This window comes from Lepisma saccharinum, chromosome 18 (genome assembly GCF_977018435.1).
Source record: "Lepisma saccharinum chromosome 18, izLepSacc3.1, whole genome shotgun sequence".
In the NCBI taxonomy this organism is placed as follows: domain Eukaryota; kingdom Metazoa; phylum Arthropoda; class Insecta; order Zygentoma; family Lepismatidae; genus Lepisma; species Lepisma saccharinum.
The window spans coordinates 63,927,291-63,952,528 of NC_139246.1; the positions used below are offsets into that span (position 1 = coordinate 63,927,291).

At 36.2% G+C, this 25,238-nt stretch overlaps 1 protein-coding gene across 1 annotated transcript; it reads left to right on the forward strand.

The window, feature by feature from the left end:
- Positions 1-343: 343 nt before the first annotated feature.
- LOC146002129 (cytochrome P450 9e2-like) lies at positions 344-25,238 on the forward strand. Its single transcript, XM_083139848.1, has 3 exons — positions 344-470; positions 2,249-3,216; positions 24,732-25,238. Exon 2 carries the CDS (start codon positions 2,280-2,282, stop codon positions 3,177-3,179), a length of 900 nt encoding a protein of 299 aa, XP_082995974.1. The 5' UTR covers positions 344-470; positions 2,249-2,279; the 3' UTR covers positions 3,180-3,216; positions 24,732-25,238.

Genomic DNA, 25,238 nt, shown 5'->3' on the forward strand with positions numbered 1-25,238 from the left:
TTGAAAGTTGGGGGACGGGGGGCAATGCCTTCTTCCCCCCTGTGGTTGCGGCAATGCGAATAGGCAGCACGTCAGATGCTTATGTGCTGTTTTGAAAAAATCTGCATTGTAATTGTTCTAGCTTTTAATTTTACTTTTCACTGATTTAACAGTGAGCGCCATTGTTTTGTTGGCGATAACATTGGGTATCAGAAGAAAATAAGTAGATAAGAAGTGTGTTTCCTGGAACTGTGTCATGCAAATATTACATAAGTTTGCTCAGTGATCGTGACTCGTGCTTTTTTGTTGCTTGAATTTTTTATGTACATCATTAGTGCATATAAAGACTGAATTATTAGGTAAATCTCCTTGTGATTATTTCAAGGCGAGTAGGCCAAGTTTACTGAGAATTATTTTGCTGTGACGATGTTGATACTTGTTTCTTTGGTTAACTGAAGAATATTCTAAGCCAGAAACTGACTTCATCCAAGGTACGATAATATTGATTGATAATATTGACAGTAGTATTTAACTTAATCAAGCCATTGTTTTCTAAGAACAGTCTAGAGATTTTATAAATTTCAATTTGAATCATCATTGCTATATCTTGTGCATGTGTTATCTTATGTCTTTGTTCTAGATCTTTAGGTGAATCAAAAAGATGATAATTAGGGAAGGGATTTTAAGGTGCAAAATTATGGTCGCGAAAGGGAAAAAATGGTTCTGAAAATGTTTCGAAAAAGGTGTTGATAAAATGCCTTTATTCAATGCTCTATTTTTCTGCACCTTCTGTATATAATGCACGCGGACCGCATAGAGAACTGTGGTTCTACCGAATAGGTTTTGTTGAAGTTTGTGTTTTCTCTCGTGGGTTTTGCTACATTATCTTGGGAACTATTGGGGCTTCAATACCATTTCATAGCTCTTGTTCTGCTCTAAAGATTGAGACTATAGGATTTTATGTAGCTGCTCAAGAAGAGTGAAAATCATTTATTTTTCTGTCCAATTTTTTTTAACAAAACATGGAAGGAAAGGAAGGAAAAGGGTGGTGAAGCATCAATGAGGGGGTAAAAAAAGGGGATAAATGTGCTAATCTCACGAAAAGGTGCAACAAAGTGTGTTCATTTTACTTGATTTCATGTCCTAAAATACATATCTCAAACGATCGCTATGAAAACAGATATATTTTTGAAAAGGCGTTGCACCTTAAAATCCGTTTCCTAATGATAATGATATGAAATGTGAATATTAAAAAAAGAAAAATACTTAGGACTCAAATTAGGCTTGGCAACGCATATAGTCATCATTTCCTGGATGCCGGCATTATCAATAGTTTTGTTTTGTATTCTTATATTTGTCACTTCTCTGCCTCCTTATGCTAGTTGGGACTGTGAGGATGAATGGCAAACAGATGAAGTTAAGGGAGTGACATTGAAAAAGAAATACACCAGGCTCGACCCTGGAATCTTCGCTGAAAAGATCATGAGTCCTTCTTCGAACACCCTCGACATTATTGATGTCATTATCATTTATGTTTATTTTTAATTGTTTATTTTCCATTTAAAACTTGCTTTATAGTAATGATCATTCTTTACTCAGATAAATTTAATAACCCAATTATTAAGCTAATTAATGATCTATATCTTCACGCCCACTGTGTGTTTCCATTGGACAAGGGAAGGGGGCATCAAATTTTAATCTAATTTAAAGTTACAATTTTTTAACTAATATAACATGCAGCTACTGTAGTAACGATAATTTATTTTTATTTCATTTTGTTTAAGATTTACGTTTCTATCACGGTCAATAACTGGCAGTAACTAACTAATCTATGAATTTGGAAGCTTTTCATGTTCCAATAATTTTAATCCGTCAAATGTCTACGTTAGCCATAATTCTGTGATTAGATGTTGTGTTTGAGTTTTGTACAGGCCATTTAATACCATATTTGAACACTGATAAAGTTGGCTCAAGAAAAATGTAAACACGTATTGTTAGCAAATAAAATTGACAAGTGGAATAAATTGATCAAAATGTTTGAAAGTAAACCTTTACTAGACGAATTTAGTTTTGAGTAAATATGATTACCTTTAAGAAACATGACTGCATTGCCTAATTATGAGACCTGATTGAATGTGATAATGGCGTATAATCAAGACCTTTTCAATCATTAGTATCTCGTTTCACTGAACATTTGTTTGCTGTTTATGTTTAGTGTTTCCAAAAGTAATAACTTTAAGAAAAATTTACACTTTGAACTTAATTTCAGGTAGAACGGTGATCTCGAAACGGTCGAAATCATGGAAGTACCATTTTCTACCTGTCTTCTTGTGTCGACATTCCTTGTTTTTGTAATTTACAAGTACCTTACAAGGACGTACGGATACTGGAAAAAGAAGGGAGTACCTTATTTGGAACCGCAATTCTTCTTCGGAAATTTGAAACCCAGAATTTTGCTTCATGTATCTGAGAATGAATTTTCGAAAAGGTTGTATCAAGAACATGCTGGAAAAACATACATAGGAATTTATAGCGGTTTGACTCCAGTTTTGTTTGTTAGAGACCCTGACTTAATCAAACACATCATGGTGAAGCATTTTGAGTATTTCGTTGACCGCGAAGTACGTCTGGCCAACACTAGTAAATATTTTGACAATAATCTTCTGAGGCTGAAGGGTGAAATGTGGAAAAGTGTGAGAACTTTATTGACGCCAACCTTCACATCGAAGAAGATGAAGATGATGAGCGGCTTAGTGACCGTGTACGGTGAACAAATGGTGAATTATCTCCAGAACATTTCCCACAAGAGCGAGCATGAGATGAAGTCTTTCTTCACCCGATACACCCTTGATGTCATAGCCACTTATGCTTTCGGGGTTCAGTGTGACTCGTTGAAGAACCCTGAAGCAGAATTTCTTAAGATTGCCATCAACTTCTTAGATTCTAGCAAAATTAACAGGCTGCTAATATTCCTTCTGGCGTACCTAAGAGTGAAATGCGTTTGGGGTTTGCCAGTCAAGTTTCTGAATAAAAAGACTGAGGAGTTTCTGGATGAAGTTCTCACATCGACAAGGGTGTATCGCGACCAACACAATGAGAGGAGAGATGATTTCTTCCAGCGTCTACTGGACTCCAGGAAAGGGATTTTGGAATTGGATGGCAATGAAAAATTACAGGATAGTTTTGACAAGGATGCATAGTTGCAGATTAAAGAAAGCAAGGACGAGCTGTCGAAAGGTAAGTTTCTTTTTTCCTTTTCCAATTTTATTCTAATTAGGAATATAGCTACAGAGGGTTCTAAAAATGTTCCTCCTGACTATGATACGCACGACATAACAAATTATTATGTTTCACACAGGGTCAGATAGGACTAACCTCAATAGACCCGAGGTTACACAGAAAAAAAACAATTGCCACAACACATGAAAGTACACAACCCTCTAGTGACGTTTTTGATGCATAAAATTACAAACCGAAGTACATTAAAGGGCTTCCGTTCCGTGTGAAGGAGTAATGGAATGGAGCATAAATTGAAGCTTTTCTTAGAGCTATTTTGACTTGAATGAGATCAAACAACAGGCGAGTGATGAAGGTTACAATATCTTATTAGAATAAATGATTCAAGAAGACCTTGTTGAGCAGGTCATGTAGCACACATTGCAGAGAATTAGTATGATTTTAGGATACTTGTTGGGAAACCTGACGAGGAACTCCAAGACGAAGATGGGCCAACCTCCGTGGAGGAGTGGTTAGCATAGTGCGCTAAGATGCCCAAGGTTCCGGCTCTGAAGCTCGGCCTGGGCATGGGTGTTCTTTTGAGTATCTCTTCTTCATCTTAATCAGTCATCCTCATCTTCTTCATTAGGCAAAAGTGACAGAAATGCAAAGTAAAATTAAATCACTCAGAGACGAAGATGGACTTGAAGGATACTGGTATGGTTCGTCAAAATGGATTTATCCTGCCCAGGATAGAGAGAGAAGGCGAAACTTCTGTTACTACAGCAATAAATTTTTTGGTTTAGAAACGCCAGAAAGTTAATAAGTTCATTTGAATATTCTTGAGAATTTCACTTGCATAACAAATTGCGTACTCACCTTTTTATGTGTACGAGAAAGTGAATGCCACCTCTCACACGGTGACTCGAATTTTGTTAGTAAGTTCACGTATCATCGTTTCTGGATTCATTTTTATCATAATCACCACGTTAGAGGTATACATACCGGTAAATAACTGCTTTTAATGCGAAAACTGCTCTTTGTATTGTGTCGTAGTGAAGCTCAGTCGATTGACCATCGATCCAAGATTTCAGTAGTCCACTTGGACGATCAATCGTGCTGTTGAGTCACGCATGCGCAGAAACTGCCTGGCCACAGAGATCCCAAGATTTGACATCCTTTAGACTTTTTTGGATGGGGCTTCTTCAAAGATGTTGTGCACAATGGAAAGTTCACGATTTTGGTGATTTGAGACAGTGTATCGTTGCGATAATAACGCCTTAAATGCTGGTCAACACTTGTCACGAGCTTCACTATTCTTTTGGATATGTGTCAAGCTACAAATTGTGCTAACATTGAGTTGTACCAACATACATACATAAAAACCTTATGAGTTAATTTGTACAGAAGCAGGACAAGAAAGTTAATAAACTTTACAGATGCTAAAATATATGTGTGTATTTTTGTATACCTCTAGCCCGGTGTGTCCGTACAGGCTAGCTCTTTCCCCCCTGGGCAGCTTGGTTGAAGCCGAACAATAAGCAGTTGGGGACCAAGCCGTCCAGGGTTCGATGCCCGGCTGTACCTGCACGGTGCACATAAACAAACAGAAAATATTATTGAGATGGGGGAAAAGGATGGGATTGCATATGAAATTATAGCGATTTGATTGATGGACTGTGATATGTGAATATGTATTATGTTAAAAATCTCTACATGATATGAGAATTGCAAGTCCACCTTAATTTTGTTTCCGGTCACACTTACTGTCCACTGATGTATCTATTGTCTGCCGTTAGGGAACATGGTTGTCCCAAGTGTCCGTGGTGTCAGTTGCACTGCAGCATGGAATTCAGACCGAATTCTTCTTCTTCCACTGGCACCGTTACACCAGCGGCTGGTTCCTGATGTGTCAAACGCACTGCCCTTGGACGACGTAGGGACACACTTTCTTCTCACCAAAGTTCTGTACACTGACCACTTACATGCATACTTTTATATGCAAAAGTTATTGTAATATAATTAAGCCTTGTTTCCATATTGAAACCAATAAGTTGCTGACCAAGGCAGTTTATTAAGGTAAAAACACTTAACACGTACCGTTTCGACCCTGTATCAGGGTCTTCCTCAGACGAAGAACTAAACTAGTTTAGTTCTTCGTCTGAGGAAGACCCTGATACAGGGTCGAAACGGTACGTGTTAAGTGTTTTTACCTTAATAAACTGCCTTGGTCAGCAACTTATTGGTTGCAAAAGTTATATGTCTCGTTCGTAGCGAAAACTGTCCCGTTCATCGTAAATCAAGTGTTAAATGTTATGCTCTGAGCATTGACGGACACTGACTTCTAGGCACATGATGTTCAGTATAACCTTTTTAACACGGGCTCTCGGCGCAACCTCTTGACAAAGACTTTCGGTACAGCCTTTAGACAGTAGACACACACTTGTCACCTAAATTCTCAACACTGACTCGTCACTTGAATTCTCAACACCGACTCTTCTGTCTAGCTTATAGACGCACGCTGAACCGCCAAAATTCACCGTTGGGTTAGGGTTTTTTTTTTTTTGGTCAAAGTCCACTTTCTATTGGCTGACGTAGAGGAGGGGGTTGGTTGCAGGGAAGAATGGAAATATTTCACGTTGGGGACAAGGGCGCCGACTTTCCAAAATTTCTGTGGGTGCATATCAATGGCGGTTAGATCTGTAATTATCAAGTATTGTTTACTTTAAACAACTTACATGCACAATGATTACAAGAGGCAATGATATTATCAACACGTTACTAAAAGAAAATACCACATTCATACAAATTAAAATGAAAAAATCTTCATAAATGCAAATAATTTTAATTGTATTGCAGAAAGAACTATGCAAGGATTTTGTTGTGAACAGAAACCACAAAATGACTAACTTTATGTACCAAATAATAATAATAATAATAATATGTTAACTTTCAATATAAAACACATTCCTTCTTACGTCATTTGCACTTATGAATTTGTTTGCAATTTTGGTAATGTCAATATTTTTAGTCATTTCTTTATGAACATGCAAAATTGCCAAGTCATTCAATCTTTTTTGGGTCATTGTTGACAGCAAAAACGTTTTCAATCGTCCAAGTGCTGAAAATGACCGCTCAGAGGTACAAGAAGTAACAGGTATAGTTAAAATCACCCGTACAAACTTCACAAATTCTGTGAGCATTTCACACATGGGACGACTGTTTTCTCTACTTAAAATATTTGTAATGTCTGACAAGTTGGCCACTTGTTCTTTGTTTCGTTCTGCACATATCTAGAAACATGTCTCTGTGCAATGTTAGCTTGTCTTTATCAAAGTCTGTCTCATAGAACTGCAGAATTCGATCAGCACCAATTTGACCGATAGCAAAAGCTTCAAGTTGTGAAATAAGTTCCAAAACCTTTGTTTGAAATCTACGATTTAGCGAATCCACAGCCACATCAATTATTTCAGAAAACATTTGTCTGTACATTTCCTCCGGCATTTGATACGTATGAGGATCACTACCTTCGTCATAGCGTTTTGGCATCTTCCTTTTTCAAGGCAAAACTGGTTCATCAATGTTCAATTCCTCAGCTTTCCTCATGGTTTCATTCCACAACTCAAAAAATATATATCCCTTTGTGAAGCTAAACTTGCAGACAAAGTTTCCACCAAAGTTTTCATTTCTCGGTATGACAATGATTTCTTCTGAAAAGAAGAATGAAGTTGTTCAATCTTGCCGAAAATTGAAATTAACATTTTCAGGAAAATATGAAATCTGAATTGATGTAGGTTTGAAAAATATCCACTAGCCTTCCCACAGACTTCACTTTTTTCTTCTGACAGATCTTCCAAAAATTTCAAGAGAACGTCATAATTACTTTCCAACGATTGTAGTGATTTTACCCTCCCAGACCACCTTGTGGGACAGAATGGTCGCAAAATCAGTCTGGGAATCTTTTTTACAACACCATCTTCATTGTCTTCTTGTAGCGATTTAAACACTGCTAGCCTCTTTGGCGAATGTCTTACAAATGATATTAATTCACGAAGAATCACCAGAAAGTCTCGCACATAACTGATACCTTGCATCGCATCTTGCACTACCAAATTCAAATTATGCGCTGAACAATGTACAAATATAGCTCTCGGCTCCAACTGAGTAATCCTACTTTGTAATCCTGTTGAATGTCCACTGACATTACTCGCACTGTCATAACATTGACCACGACAGTATTTTATGTCGAGAGATAAACAAACGTCTTATGACATCCTGGATGACTTCAAACAATGTCCTAGAACTTGTTGAAGCTACTTTATAGAAGCTCATAAACACTTCTTGAGCTTGCAGATTTTCATCGACAAATCTGAAGCATATGGATATTTGTTCCTTCACTGATAGAAACCCACTTATGTGTAGTTCGCTGCAGCCAAGATTTCAACTCAGGAGCATCTTCTGCTCTAAGCAGCAGCAACTGATGAATATTTGATGCTTCATCGGTGTGACCCCAAATTGCTATTCCTTGCTGACTTAAAAATTGGAGGGACGTTATTATCTTTAAAATGGCCTTGCGTGCATTTTTCCTATCTCCTAATTTATGTGTCGAGATAAGAGACGACACATTGGTTCCTTGTTTCGTAGTTGCCAGAGCAGTCACGGACGAACGATGAAGTGTACATTTCTTGCGAACCCTGAAACGTTCAATTGCCTTTTGCGACTGGGAAAATCCATTTCGAACAAATGCATTACACTAATCCCTGTCTGCAGAAGTAACAGTTGCCGACGGAAACACTATACTGGAATCAAAAGCGTTTTTACACACACTACAGAACACTTTGTCCAATTCTTTGTCGTAATAAATCCAAGGAAATGTCTTTTTCCATCCTTCATGGTATGACCTGCCTGACGATTTCTTGACACTTGTTTCTAATGTACTACAGGAACCGGCAGAAGACACATTCTCGGGTTCCTTATTTTTTGACTGAACATGCTTTTCACTATGTTCATTGTCAGTAATATCCACCTGTGATGACGACGACAAACGTATGATGAATTTATCCATAGCGACTAGCAAACCTACTGTTTGAATTCGAAAGTATGTAAAGAAGCAATACTCAATATTATGTTTCAGCTTTTCACAAGCGTCTCGTGCCACGTTTGGAAATTGCAAAAAGTTTTGCCCGGCGAAGAGCTTTTGCTCCACGCATCTGGTCAGTAGACCCTCTTCTTTGCACTAACTATTAACACGGTAACACCTTTTTTTTTTTTTTCTGAAAATGAGAACTTCCCAGTCTACAATCTAAGCTCCCGCGTCCTTCCAAGCCATTGTCTCTCGGAGAACAAACAAAACGATAACAATCCAGATTACGTGAAAACAACTTCACTGAAATCGTAAACCACGCCGCTCTTATCTGATTGAAACAAACAAAAGAAGAAAAAATCAACTATTGAGGTAGTCTGTCACAATCGGCTTCCTTGTGTTTCGGTTTATTCTTTATTAGTGCTCAATATCTGCAAATAGTTATTTTAAAACAATTGTTGACGAATGGAGTGGGCGTATTGTAGTGTGTCACTTGTAAGGAAACATCAAAGCAAGCCGAAAAGATGGGATTCTATTCACAATACAACATACTTCCATTGTTATTGTAGGGACTGCATTTGACTTGGCCAGAAACAGGCAAGGAAGGGGGGAATGTGTTGCTTGGTTGTTTTTGCACAAACACATTTGAAACAATTATGTTTTAGAGGTTAGAAATCTTAACTTCCATCTCAATGTTTTAATTGCTTATTATTTTATAGATAATGGCAAGTGAGAAATATTTATTTTATTTTGTTTATATCAAACTAAAAATCTTGTGGGTGCGGCGCACCCACAAGATTATTTATGTGGGTGCTTGAGCCCTGGAGCACCCATGTAGTCGGCGCGCATGGTTGGGGAGACAAAGGGGCTTCTGGGAGAGAAAGCGTAAATATAGCCTTTTCTGGGCAAGGCAAATTACCTTTGCTTGGCTTCTCTGAAACTGACGGGGATTTGGAGACGTGCTGAATGTTCGATAATAATAATAAATGTAGAAGAAAAATGATATATGTAGATATTGATTATAGTGTGCACGTATGGAAATACGGGTACACTGGACACACTGTATAGCAGAGGCTCAACCATGATTTTTTGTCTGAGAGGGAAGAGTACCAGGATAAACATGTCAATAAAAATAATAATAATAATAATAATAATAATAATGACATTATTATCATTATTATTAGTAGTAGTAGTAGTGGTAGTGGTGATGGTAGTAGTACTAGTATCGAAGATGTTATTATCCTTCTAAATTACGCAAAAAGTAGGTAGAAGTCGGTGCTAAAGCATTTGTGTTGGAACAAACGATTTAAAATAATTTTTCAACACGTTCAATTTCACATTCAATTCAATTCAATTCTATTCAAATTTTCTTTATTGAATGGCGAGATTCAGCCTGTGGCTGTTCTCCCACCTAACCCCTAATAATGTAAAAGAAGCAAACAAACTGTAAATTTGAAAGACAGAAAATGCATGATAAATGCGTTCCGAATATAATTATTTTTATACATATGACATTTTCATGTGCAACATATAGGTACTTTACACATATGGAACATGGAGTGACGTAAAATAAAAATACACATGCAATATGTTAACATTATATTGTGTACATATTCAAAGTTTCTTTAATACATACATACATACACACACACAGAGAGAGAGAGAGAGAGAGAGAGAGAGAGAGAGGGAGGTACGTATTAACATATTAATCAATTTATCCACCTTATAACAAACCAACAGATAAAATTATATAAATTGTCTCTCAAATGTGCACGTTCCTTTTCCTCCACACAATTGTTCATGCATTAAGACAAAACTGTATAGCAGCAAGAGTCTGAAGTACATATTTGGTATTACTTCTCCCTCTGGCCGCTCTGAACTTGATGAGACTGGAAGAAAAGCAGATATTGCGAGCAAAGCGAGAAATAACATTTTAATCTTTTTCGCTCGAAGAGTTTTTTTATTTTAATTTTATATATATATATTATATATATATTATAGTGACTCCATATCTTAGCTGTCTAAATCTTTTTATTTTGAAGCTAGAAACAAACTTTCTATTGATGGACATTTTCGTATCGGTTTAGTGCAATAATTCTTCAGAATCTTGAAGTTAAGATTGCACCCTACCCACAGCAAACAATCGCCAAATTAGAAGTTCTACTTGAGGCGATGACAATTTCATACAATCCTTCCATTCATAGGATTCTTTCATCGTTTTATGATGTTGTATGGTTATCTCCCGATAACAGCTACCGATAATGCATATTAGGTCATAGGCATAGATTTATCTTGATTTCCGGGAGAGCTAAGGTGAATACAGCTACGTGAGTTTAAGCGTGGAAAATGAGCTGTAACTGTCGGGTAGCGATGGTGCGTGCGGTGCTGCCACGTTCAATGCTAATTGCATATTAATCTGTATAAAATCAGTTTTGCAATGTGAGTTTTCAGTGTTAATGGAATTTAAAAATAGCTGCCAGAAGCTTTGAAACAAGACCAAGATCGTATTTGTAGAACTACCTAACAAAGAAAAATTAGTTTCACAAAATTGGCATTTTTTGGCCGATTTAGAAATCTGAAAACTAAGAACTGTATTTAAAACCTTTCTACCTGCACCACATTTATATTTCATCATGGTCGAATGAAAATTTTTTGATTATAAAGTTTCAAAGAGAGCGGTCGTTTGGAAGAAACAAAAAACAAATATTTTTTCTTCTCATGAAGAAAATTTAAGGTACACTCGTAAAAAAATTGGTTATCATAGATTAACGTAGAATTGAATTAATTAAATTTTGATGTAACTCTCTTTTAGGTAAGTCTACTGATAAAATTTTAATTGGAGTCCAAGCCCCTTTCACCTTAGCATCCAGAGAAGAAAAATAGTTAGAAACAGAGTTGCCAAATTTATCTCATCCCCACATTACAATTTTTTAAGTTATCAATATATGTATCATAAAGAAACTGTAAAATTAACTATTGAAAATGTTACTTCCATTACAAAATGTACTTAGATTTAAAAATTCTGGAAAAGGTAACACTTACTTCCAAACACTGGTGCAGAGATTGCAATTTCAATTTATCGTCAGGAGGGTGCTTGGGGGATAGGATTTTACCTGATGCAATCTGTAGAAAATGGTACAAATGAAATATCATGAGTTTCCTCCACTTCTACCTAATAAAACCAGATAAATTTTTAGTTTGTCAAGTCAGGTATATTAAGTCTAAAAGATTATGTGTGTGTTCATACACCGGTACACGGCTGTAATATATTGTGTTTCACTCACTTTCGATCCCTGATTTTCGCTTATAAAAATCAAACTATTTGTCATAATGTAATGAAATTTGCTGCAGCCATACAATGGTGTATGAGAAGCTTGGTGACGTCATTGGAGATGCTGCCACAGTCTCTCTAGTCCTTGCGCAGCCATGCGCGTGCGTCTGGGCGATTCTGTCATTAAATGGCAATCGTAGGGGTGTGTGCTTTGAGTCTGAGTTCTTGGCGCTGCTGTTTTGACTTACCTGTTAGCGCTTCGTGTTTGTTCGTGTTCGGTTGAAAGTTCGTGCTTGCAAGGAGTGGTTTGTCATTACAGTACAGTAACAAAACAGTACAGGTGAATTAGTACTCAGTGGAAAAGCAGGTGTTTCTCATTCACACGTAGGCTACTGAAAAGCAGAGTCCATAAAGGCATGCCAGCAACAACTTATTGCGGAGTTTGGGGTCCGAAAACGAATACAAGTTTCGCAACTATATAATACTATGGGCAAAATTACTGTTTTGTATATTTTAACTTTTAGTTTCTTAAATATTATACGAGAAGATAGAAGTTTATAGTGCCATATCTTTGTTCACCAGAATAGGCGTGATCACCGGGGCAAAGATGGAGCAGTTGTCCACTCTAATATTTTCACTTACAAATTTAGTATTACTCCTAAGTACTTGACTTTGGAAACTGATTCAAATGAGTTGTTATCAATAATAGCATACCATCGTGGTTAATGCCATTGCCTTGTAATCAAGACAATGGTATCGTAATAGTCCATGAAATCATTGCATATGATAAGTACAAGGAACTCTAAAATTCCAGACATTTAGCCATCACCTTTTCATATCAGGAAATTGTTACAACCAAGTAAGGAATGTCTTGTCAGACATTGCCAGGCTTCCTTGATCGCCAGCATTGTAAACAGGTGTAAACAATTACAATCAAGGAAGAGGCCAGAGGTTAAAGTCAATCGATCATAAATTTTAAATTATGTTTTGAGGGCACAGCCGTGCAAACGCTCATTTATTAGAATTGAGGGGTCAAAACAGGCTACCCTGAGTGCCTTTCACAATATCAAGTCTATTGATGAATTCACTCCACTGTGATTGATGCCACAGCCTCCTCGATCCTGGACTTCAATTCCACCAAGGCTATAACTTTCTTTCTGTAGACGATGTCCTTCACGTAAACCCACATAAAGAAATCTAGGGGCGTCAGGAGATTCTGTTTCCCGCAACACACACATTGCCTTTTACTGGTGGTGTTTTAAGTTCACTTTATGCACAATAAGGCTAATCGAGACTGGACCTACAGTTTAAAGTGGGATCCGAACCACTATGTGCCTCCACCGGGTATCGAACCCGGGACCTATCAGATTTATGAATCTACATAGTGGGATCCATGAGTATTACTGTGCAATTGTCCATCACCATGTTCGTGCACTTAATTTGACCCAACTAGAGCTTCAAGAAATAAAATAAAACTCAAAACAAGCTGTTAACAACTTCTGCACCAGCATACATAAAGAGTTAGTAAGTTAGTTAGAAAGAAATGATTATTCTATCAGAATAAAAGAAACATGGTTACCTATGCACTTCCTGGGACCACTTCCGAATGGGATGTAAGCGTATGGGTGCCTCTTGGCTTTATTTTCAGGAAGAAATCTGTCGGGATCGAATCGATGTGGTTCTGGATAAAACTTCTCGTCGTAATGGAAACCTACCACTGGAATCCAAACAGAATCGCCCTTTTCTATTGTCACATTTGTCCCTGGAATCACAACTCCCTGTCGAGTTTTGGTACTGGAGGATGCTTCCTTAGGGTTTCTGTAAACAATGCAGGAATCATGTCCATGTACACATATATACTTACATCTTGAAAGTAAATTCAATGCTTCTAGTTACATATTGAGTTTGAACAGAAGACAAATTTTGTACCTCTGCAGAAATCTTGTGTCTAATGTGCAGAGTGTCCATAAATAATTCACCCCATAACACATCAAAACATCTTTACTGTAAAAAGTTTATCGGACACAACAGATATGGCATTGTACTCATTGACTCAAAGAATTTATTGAACATAGTTCTCATTATTAATAAACGTCTGTTCCTACAAGAAAAACTACCTCACTGCTGTGAAATCTATCAATGCGTGCGAAACAAGGGTTACCTGGAGAGGTCCGGAGGACCCGAAAATCCAATTTGTGTGTACATTTAGTGTAATTTTAGTTGTAATTATATACCTCACGTCATACCTCACACGCGGAAATGGAACTCATATGCATTCCAAGTGAAGGAAAGCTAAATCTAAACAAAATTCACGGTTCTTCTCAAACTAAAACTACACACACCCTTGCATATTGAATGCAATATACCTGGTGTTTCAGAAATAATTGAGGGGTTACAAAAAATTATTGCAAGTAAACATTAATGGAACCAGACCAGAACGAACGAGGAACGCAAACAGCTTGTGCGTGTATGTTTTGTTAACCTCAGAGTTCACATCCCTGCTGCTAGGCAACACTCAAATCAGCCTTATCACTCAGTGTTTTGTGCACTATTTTGGTCGTCAAAATCACCAGACCTTACACTGTGCAACTTCTTTTTGTGGGGTTTCATCAAAGACAGGGATTTCGCCTCACCGATGCCACGTGATATTGCAGCCCTAAGGGAGTGTATCATCGCAGCGATAGACACTATCGAAGAACTCATGTTGATGCGAGTGTGGCAAGAACTAGACTATTGTGCTTGTGTGTGCCGTGTCAGCCGTGGTGCACATTTGTAGGTGTTAGAATATACTCCTTGCGTTCCTCGATCGTTCTGGACTAGTTTCATTAACGTAAGTTCAATGCTTTACTTGCAATACATTTTTGTAATCCCCCTACTATTTCTGAAACACCCGATATTTAGGCCATACATTTATTGGATAGCATATGAAATGCTTTTGGGACATTAGAATGAACTTCTGCAGTCTTACGAAAGTATTCTACAATGTTAGTCTTCGCGTTCAGTTAGTATAAGTATGGCTCATGTTAGCAACAAGGAATTTGCTAGTCAACAAAGTGGGACAGTCCAATTACACAAGAAATAGCTCCCCAGCCTTCGGATGCTTGGAACTTCCATCGGATTGAAAAAAAAAAATCATCTTTGTCTTAAGAGATTAATATTGCTCAGTAATGCATTAAGATCCCTCTATACTAGGGATGAGCCGATATCAAATTTTGGCCGATACCGATAAAGTACCGATATAAAATTTACCTATACCGATAACCTACCGATCCGATATAAAATTAGAAATGGTCCTTGAAGAACCTGAAAGGTTCATTGCCCTCCTTAATATATGTGTATTTCAAGGCAACTGCAGTGCAAAAGAAGTTGCATATTTAGACATTTACTTTTTAGAAACTAAGGCATGACTATTATCCATAAAAATTACAACAAAATGGCAGAATTTTGCACTAAATTATCAGATATTTATCAATATATTGGATCAGTGGCCGCGGAGGCTCAGTCGGTAACGCGTCTGACTACCATGCTAAAGGTCCCGGGTTCGATCCCCGGCCGGTTCAAATCCGGGAACTTTTCTAACTATGGAAGCGGCCCCGGTGCCCACCCAGCGTCGAATAACATGGGTACCTGGGGGAAACCCTGGGGGGTAACCCTGGCGGTCAGGGGCGTGATGCTGATCACATCACCCCCACTCACGACCGGATCAAGAAAGTGTGGGGCGTTACCCCCACACCCCCTATACGCCTTCATGGCGTGGTGCTATGCACAGGGGAACACTTTACCTTTTTTACCTTTTATATTGGATCAGTAAAATAATCGGTAATTTTACCGATACACTGATATGCCTATATTGGCCCATACCGATAGATTTCCGATTAATCGGTCCCATCCCTACTCTATACTAAATTTGTAAGTGAAAATATTAGAGTGGACAACTGCTCCATCTTTGCCCCGGTGATCACGCCTATTCCGGTGAACAAAGATATGGTACTATGCAGGTAGCATCTCCCTACTGTCCTAATGAAACAAATATCGTATATTTCTTTAGTTGAGATTTCTATCATTGAGTTCCATGAATTGCTTGTTGATGAAAATAAAATCGCCCTTGCCTGAATAAAGTTTCCAACCCTTTGTCATGGCCTTGTACAAATGTTGGGAGGTCTAAACACCTCCCGTTGGTCTAGTGAACATTTTACAATAATTTTATAATAATAAGGTCCAGAACACAAAAACTAATAAACACATAAGGCTTCTAAATATTTTATGAATTGTTTAGTACACAACTTTAAAATATAGATTCATATGTATTTATTAATTTACATATGTACATACATACATATTGGAGTAAGTTTGGATGACTAAATTGAATTTTTTTAAATATATAATGTAGTTTCTTCAATGCCCTCTTCTCTCATATATATATATATATATATACGACTCCCTGACTGTGTCAGTTTGCGCTATTACTTATGATAAACTCTGTATGTGTGTGTGTGTATACACACACAACCACACACACACACACATACAGGGTGTATCATAAGTAATAGCGCAAACTGACACAGTTGAAAGTACGATAATAGAAGCATAAAAGTCTCAGTAATATGGGTCTCCAAACGAGCCGTTTTCGATATATTTGCGAATGTGTGGTTACAATCCACTGCCTTCATTGTTTGTAAACACCATCCTAGTTGGTAAAATGCTAATAATGTGTGCGAATGTGTGGTTACAAGCCGTCACTGATTGCATTTTGTAAACACCGAGTGCTTTACTCCTTGCGCGTTCCGAGGTTTGCTCTTTGTTTACAAAACAGAACATTTCCGGGAGGTGGCGTTGTAATCAAACAGAATGGATTATACATGCTTGTGACCAATTCCAAAATGAACCTGGGGTGTTCGAAAGAATTCGAAACTCAACGTGGAATCGCGTACAGTATTGCAAACTAGATGCAAGGACCACACTTTGAACACCTTCTTTAACAGGTACGAGTGTACAGTAATTGTAACATGTAACATCCCAGTTGGGTCGATGAATTGATGAAAATTCAATCACAAACACACATGGACAGGACTTGAAGACAAATTTCACAATGGGAATTGACAATTATAATGTGTTTTAAAAACAGCTACAAAGAGCTTCAACACTACATTATTTGTAGGACTGACCAATATTTAGAAAAATTCGTTTCATAAAATTGATAAGAACCTTTCTTGGGCCCCTTTAAAATACTTGAAAATTATGAATTGTGTTTCAAACCTTTATACATGCACTGTATTTAAATTTCATCATGATTGGACCAGACGTTTTTTTATTCATAGAACTTCAAACAGAGCAGTCGTTTTTAAAAAAAAACACGAAAAAAGGCACCTTTTTTGTTTTCCTTACCTTACCATCTGGCTCTACAGCTCCTGGTTGGCCTTGGCCTCTTCCACGACGTGCCTCCAGTCTTCTCTATTTTGTATTCTTCTCTCCCATTCTGTCATTTCCATCTTATTCAGGTCCTGGATGACTTCATCCCTCCATCTTGATTTTGGTCTCCCACTTCTTCTTTTTGTATACATTCTTTCTCTCATTATTTTCTTTGGCAATCTTTCCTCTCCCATTCCTTCAACGTGCCCCATCAATCTGATTCTTTGTGATTTTATGAATGTAACTATATATTTTCCATGGAGTATTCCATCTATTTCTTTATTATTTCTGATTCTCCATTCATCATTCGTCCTTACGGTTCCATAGATTTTCCTGTTCTTTCAAGAACTCTCAGGTGGTTTTCCTCTTCCTTCGAGAGAATAATGTAGAGCCAGATATACTTTTGCTATTGTATGCTCAGTGATCATTCTTATTAGTCTCACTACTTTATCTGGGTAATTTAATTGTCTCACGATTTGCAATAATTCATTTTCTTCTGTTATTATTTCGTATTCTTTATTTCTGCATCCTATTTTTCTCGGTTGGTATGCTTTCGTCATTTTGTTAATGGCAGCATAGAGTTTTCTGGTTTCATTCTGTTTTTTCAAGTGTTCAATTTTTACTATCTTACTCTGTATCATCTGCTTCTTCTCTCTCTTGCACATTTTATTTGCTTGTTTTCTCAAATCTCTGTATTTTTCATAGTTATCCCTGATTTCCGTAACATTTTTTCTCTTGCTGCATTTTTCTTCTTTATTTCATTTCTGCACTCTTCATCAACCCACTCTTCATTCCATCTGGTCTATTGCTCTTCTATTATTTCTAGGGTTGTCTCTGTCCTTTACTTCTCATATATCTTCAATTGATTATTTTCCTTGTGCTATTACTCTTCTTTCTAGTATCTTCTTCTCAATACTTTCTTATAGTACTTTCTTTTAATCTATTTATCTTTAAATTTATCTGAGTTCCATTTTTTCCTTTCCTGTTGTATATTTTATTTAACTTCTCTCTGATTTTTCCTTTTACATGAAAATGATCTGAGTCTCAGTTTGGACCTCTACAGCTTCTGACATCTAGTATTTGTGAAAAGTGCCTTTCATTTACCAAAACATGGTCAATTTGGTTAACCGTATTGTCAGGTGACTTCCATGTGCCTTAAATGTGCATTTTATCACTATTTTGACTAATGAGCATTCAATTTTCATTGGTTTCTTCATGTAGAGTGTGCTTTCCAGCTAATTCCTTCATTAAATTTTCTTTACCTACTTTAACATTAAAGTCTCCCATCACTACTAACATATAATATTTTTGGTACTCTATCTACAGTTTCTTCTAATATATCGTAAAATTGATCTTTCTCATTATCTTCTTACTTGTTCGTTGGGGCATGCACCGATATCATGGTAATGTTTCTGAACATACCCTTAAGTCTCAATTTTTATATACGTCATTAATTGGTTCAAACTGCAAGAGGTTTCTCCTGATTTGTTTGATTATTATGAATCCAGTTTCATATAACCCTACATCGCACTGTGACGCCAAGGGTCCCGGGTTTGAATCCCGGTCGGGTATGGTTGTTTGTGAATGTCCATTTCATCATTTCATCACTCATCCCCATCTTCGCAAATTAGCCAAGAGGCACAAAACGCGAAGTAAAATAAACTAAATCAATCAATCAATCATATAACCCTACTTTGTCCCATGTTCCACTGTATGTATAACATTGTGTATTTGGGTTTATCTATCCTCCCTCTTCCATGCCACCTTTTTTGTTCTCACGACGATAAATAATCGAAAGTATAATCGAAAAAAACATTTTGTTACCATAGCTTATCGCAGAATTGAATAAGAAAAATTCTGATGCAACTCATGTTTGTATAGGTCTACTGGTTAATTTATAATTAGAGTCCAAACTATAATTTTTAATCCGATAGTAGGTTCGATTCCCACGTAAATCATTGCTCTTTCAATGTGCGTGTTCCCTCATCTATTTCATCAATCCACTCTTCATCTTGGTAATTAACTTAGCAAGGTAGAAAAATTATGTTATGTAGATAGCTAGATAAAATTCTCCGATGAATGATGTAAGATACATATTTTCGCATGTCAATAACATAAACTTGAGAAGACGCTCTGACAGGAGATAAAGTTGGCCGAAGCGTGGTTCTGATCACATCACCTTCATCTTCACTATGACTGAGATGCAGGCACACTTACTGAGTTTGAGTGTTGAAGGTACACTTTATGTACAGATAAGATAATCAGCACAGGACCTATTGCTTAAAGTAGGATCAAAACTAATATGTACCTCTACCAGGCATCGAACCCAGAATGCCTTTTTAAATTTCACGGGAGGCCTCAAATTTACTCTGAGCTCTCATATTAATGTACTATGCATAGGGTAGTTTAACATTTTTATTAACGAGTTAAGTTCTGGGTACGAGTCCTGGCCATATGTATTTTGTGTGTGTCACTTCATCCTCATCAGCATGAGTACTCAAAATGGAAGGAAACCGATGAAAGAAATACAAATAAAAGAATGGATATTCCTAACACAAGATAGTTAGTGCTCGATTACAGTTCTCCTTATTTATTTATGTCTTAAATCATAGGAATTATTGACAATTAAAACTGCACAAGAAATTTTTAATGAAACTGCATACCCTTTCTACAGCTTGAAACATGTAATGAGTTCTTAAATTCGTAGAGGATATTACTTAATATTATGTACGTAGATCTAAATTTTATTAATTCCACATTTTACAGGAACAGATGATAGAGAAATCGAGTATGACCCTAGATATAAGATTAACCGATATGTATACCTCAGTAATCCAAAGACATGGGACGAAGCAGCAGTGATATGCTTATTGCAGGGCGCTCATCTTGCTGTAATGGATACCAAGGAAGAGGAAGAAGAGATTAAAGTCATTGTAAATACCTACGAACCTGGAGAAAATGCCACCTATAAAAACCACATCCATATTGGATTTCATGACAGAAACACTGAAGAAAACTTTGAGGGCAAAATAAATGCTCAAAACTAACTCGCTGAGTTCGTATTTGTATCTTTGTTATTTAGTGTCGCTTTTCGTACCACTTTTGGTTAGGCGTGACGATAAGGTGAAATTGATGAATGGACCCTCATTTTAATAACACTCATGCCTAGGCTGGGATAAGAACCCAGGAAATTCGGTGGGGAGATCGAAAGTCGGCACTTGATGCGCCTCTATTATTATTATTATTATTATTATTATTTTGATTTCAGTTTTGTTGGTTTGAATTATTATTATATGTAGTGAACATAAGTAATCATTTACATTTTATGTACTGTGTACTCCATAGTTAATTATTTAACGTAGGTCCTTAATTCCACATTTTTTTAGGTAAGATGTCGCTTGTGTAATAGATTAGAGAAATTATTTAAGATGAAATAATAAATAAGACTCTTTAAACGTGTGTGACTGCTTTTGTTAAATGCTTCCATGCTACTTAAATTTTGTTTAGACATAAATCTACTTAAATTTTGTGTAGACGTAAATCTTTGATACACAGTACTGAGGAACTTGCTTGAGTCTTTTACGCTATAGACATTAGCCACTGAGTATCTTGTTCTGATGTTTTGATATTGTATGCATTAACCTTTTAGCTGAGTAACAGTACAATTCTTTAAAATGGAATGCCAATCGGATCCGGAGTTGTGTTAGATTTAAATTAGGTTAAGTTAAAAGATCATAGGGATGTGACGACCTCATCGCCTAGTGACTTGTTCACTGAAGTTAGTCAACCAACAGAGTGAAATGATCAACATTTTGCTCTGTTGGGATTTACAGAGCTGTCCTGTCATGGCTCTATGAGCGTCCCACAATCAGCAGAAGTGGGGTACGGTTGGTGGACTACAATGTGATCCTCCCAGCTAGATGCGAGGGATCCGCTGACCTCCATTCATATTGGGGGTTAGGCGTAGAGCTGACAACTCTGCACTGTAAAAAGATGTGTCAAGAAACAGCAATAAGAGGACATGGATATTCCCAAGGTAAAATATTCCGGAGGTAAAATAGTCCCCCATTCCGATCTCCGGGTAGGGACTACTTTGGGAGGTCCCTGGACTAAGGATAAGATCTACATTAGGAATAAGGATATTAAATTAGGCACCTGGAATGTTCTGAGCCTTTACTGGCCTGGGGCATTTCAGTGTACAGTTAATGAGATAGTTAAGTATAAATTAGATGTAGTAGCTGTCCAGGAAGTTAGGTGGCCAGGAGAAGGGAATTGTAAAACTAAAAATTAAACTTTTTTCTATGGTGGCACTGAAAATCATAATTTTGGAACAGGCTTTTTCATAAATAATAGAATTATCTCGGCTCTTAAAACAGTAGAATTTATTAATGATAGGATATCATATACAGTTTTACAGGGTAGGTGGTGTAAAATTATTTTAATAAACATACATGCACCAACGGAAGATAAAGATGATAATACTAAAGATGATTTTTATGCAGAGTTAGAACAGGTCTTTGATAAATTTTCTCAGTATGATATGAAAATTCTGTTAGGTGACTGTAATGCACAGATTGGCAAAGAAGAGACATTTAAACCCACGATTGGTAAGGAAAGTCTTCATGAATTAAGTAATGATAATGTTATAAAATTGATTACTTTTGCAACCTCAAAGAATTTAATTGTGAAAAGTACCACTTTTAAACATAAAGATATCCATAAATATACCTGGTCTTCTCCAGATGGTAAAACTCATAATCAGATAGATCATATTCTCATTGATAAGAGAAGGCATACTAGTATAATTGGCGTTCGTACACATAGAGGTGCTGACTGTGCCAGTGACCATTATTTAGTAATTGCTAAATTAAGAGAAAGACTTGCAGTGATAAATCATAAGCAACAAAATCTAAAAGTTCTAAAATTTAATACAGGAAAATTTGCTGATGAAAGAATTAAGAAAGATTACCAAATTAAACTGTCAAATAGATTTGATGTTTTGCAGGATTTAAATGATGATGAAAATATAAATGAAACAGACGTAAATATAAGAATTGGGAGCACATACGTAATGCAATAGAATCAGCAGCTAAAGAAAGTATAGGATACCATAAACCGAGAAAAAGTAAGCCATGGTTTGATAATGAATGTCATAATCTAATAGAAATAAGAAATCAGGCTAGACTTAGGTGGTTAAATAACTCTGATGATACAAATCTAAGCAATTATAATAGAATAAAGCGAGAAGTTAACGGCACGTTTAGAAGTAAAAAAAGAGATTACTTGAAAAGCAAAATTAACGAAATTGAAACAAACAGCAAAAATAAAAATATCAGAGATTTATATAAAGGTGTAAATGAGTTTAGAAAGGGGTGGCAACCTAAAGTAAACTTGATAAAAGATAAAGACGGTGATTTTCTAGCTGACCCAAGCGATATTCTAAATAGATGGAAGAACTACTTTAATGACCTTTTAAATGTCCATGTAGGAGATAAATCAGAAGTAAATGAAGTACACACAGCAGAACCTTTAGTTCCGGAACCTAACTTGACTGAAGTTAAAGATGCTATTAAAAGGCTAAAGAATAACAAAGCACCTGGCATTGATTTAATACCAGCTGAGTTAATTAAATATGTTTGGAATTCGTTAATATGTCAAATTCATAAATTAATTTGTTTAATATGGAATAAAGAAGAAATCCCTCAACAGTGGAAAGAATCCATAATTGTTCCTGTGTTTAAAAAAGGTGATAAAATGAACTGCAATAATTACCGTGGAATTTCTCTACTCTCAACAACATATAAAATATTATCTAACATTCTTTTAACAAGACTAACCCCATATGCTAATGAAATTATAGGTGATTATCAATGTGGATTTAAATGTAACAGACCAACTACAGATCAAATTTTTCACATCAGACAGACACTTGAAAAAAAGTGGGAATATAATCAAAATGTCCATCAGCTATTCATTGATTTCAAAAAAGCATATGATTCGGTCAAAAGAGATAAATTATATAATATATTAGTAGAGTTTGGAATACCTAAGAAACTTGCTAATATGATAAAAGTATGCACCAGTGCAACAGAGAATAAAATTCATGTGGGTATTAAGGTGTCTGACAAATTTACAATTCATGATGGGTTAAAACAAGGAGATGCATTATCTCCATTGCTCTTTAATTTTGCCTTAGAATATGCTGTTAGGAAGGTAAAAGAAACTAAAGAAGGACTAAAATTAAATGGTATGACTCAGTTGTTAGAATATGCAGATGATGTAGACTTATTAGGGGATGATATAAATACAATTAAGAATAATGCTAAAATATTTTACAAAACTGCTAAAGAGAGAGGTTTGGAAGTTAACAAAGAGAAAACTAAATATATGCTTACAGGCAGAAACCAAGTGTTAGGTAATAATCAAAATCTAATTATTGATAACTCGTTTGAACCAGTTTCCAAATTCAAATACTTAGGAGTAATATTAACAAATGAAAATTATATTAAAGAGGAAATAAAAAGTAGGCTTAATTCAGGAAATGCATGTTACTTCTCTCTTCATAAACTTTTGTCTTCTCGTTTAATATCTAAGAAACTAAAAGTTAAAATATACAAAACAGTAATTTTGCCTGCAGTATTATATGGATGTGAAACTTGGTCCCTTACATTGAAAGAGGAACATAAATTGAGATTATTTGAAAATAAGATCCTTAGGAAAATATTTGGACCTAAAAGGGATGAGGAGTCAGGTGAGTGGAGAAGGTTACATAATTTAGAACTACATAATTTGTATTCATGTCCAGATATTATTAGAATGATTAAATCAAGAAGACTTAGGTGGGCAGGCCATGTGGCACAAATGGGAGAGGAAAGAGGAGTTTACAGGATTCTTGTTGGGAAACCTGATGGTAAGAGACCTGTAGGAAGGCCAAGATGAAGATGGACGGACAACGTTGAGATGGACCTAAAGGAAATCTGTAGGGATGGAAAAGATTATATAGATCTTGCTCAAGATAGGGACAGATGGAAGGCCTATGTTGCTGCAGCCATGAACCTTCGGGTTTAAGAAGGCTAGAGAGTTAGTTAGTTAGTTAAACACTGAAGGAATGTCTGAAACAGTTCTTGGTAATTATGTATTATTAGATGGTAGTGTCCGTGGTGTAACTTAATTTCAATGTCCGTTTCAAGAAGTATTTTGTTAGTGATGGATGTTGAGCTAATTTACCATGACAGTTAGTAAATGCAGTTATAATATACTACCATAACTTACATATAATAAGACAATAACCTTGCCATGGAAGTTAATGTAAACTTAAATTTGAAACAGGGACTTGTGTATATTTTCAATTTTAGAATTCAACACAATTTAGACCTCGAGACCCAAATTCTCCCAATTGCTGACTGTTCTAATAGTGCCATTATTCCTATTTGTAAACCCTATTATTGAAATGTTTTAAAAAATTATAAATAAAAAGTAACATATACTAATTGGGTTAATTTACCAAAAAGTTTTATAAAAATTTAACTTCTTACCATATTTCTCGCTCAATGAGACACTGTCATATTGTAAAATTGTATAATTCTATTATCGTCTTCTGTTTACAATAAACATTATATCTTGCTCAACAGAAAATCGCCATCCATTTGATTATATATGAAAAATAACGCTTCTCAAAGAACAAGTACGATAATTTATTTACTTCAATTCAGTGTGTGTGCTGTACACATTTTTTACATGTTGATGGAATTTAATATGTGATATAATTTGCAGGTGATGACCTCCGTTTTATGTACAATAATTGGTATCCTTTACAACCAGAAAATACAACTGTCCAAAACTGTGGAGCCATAAATCTAGAGACAACATTAGCAGATGCTAAATGCTCTTACAAATTTGCATTCCTTTGTGAAAAATATCAAAATGATGCATGATGTATTGTATTTGCTGCTTAGTTTAGAATAAAATTGGCACAATAGAAGAGCTCAGGGTTGGCCTGGCCCATCGGGACACTGGACAAAATCCCTGTGCGCCCTCTCGTCTCGGTGCCTTTTTTATCTACTGCTTACAATCTCGCAGACATAGCAGTGCTGAATAAACCTTTTCTTTATTGCTGTCTTAAGCACTGATGTTTTTATTTCATTTTTACTCGCCACCACTTCATAGGTGTCAACTTTAGGGAGGCAAGGCATTTTCTGCCTCCCCCCCTCCAATTCTTCAAGAAGTATAAAAAAGTTATTGTTAATCTTGACCCCTCAATATTTATGTGAAGTTGGCGCC

Bases quoted from the DNA above. Each gene is read 5' to 3' on its own strand.
- LOC146002129 (XM_083139848.1), top strand. From the start codon at position 2,280: ATGGAAGTACCATTTTCTACCTGTCTTCTTGTGTCGACATTCCTTGTT.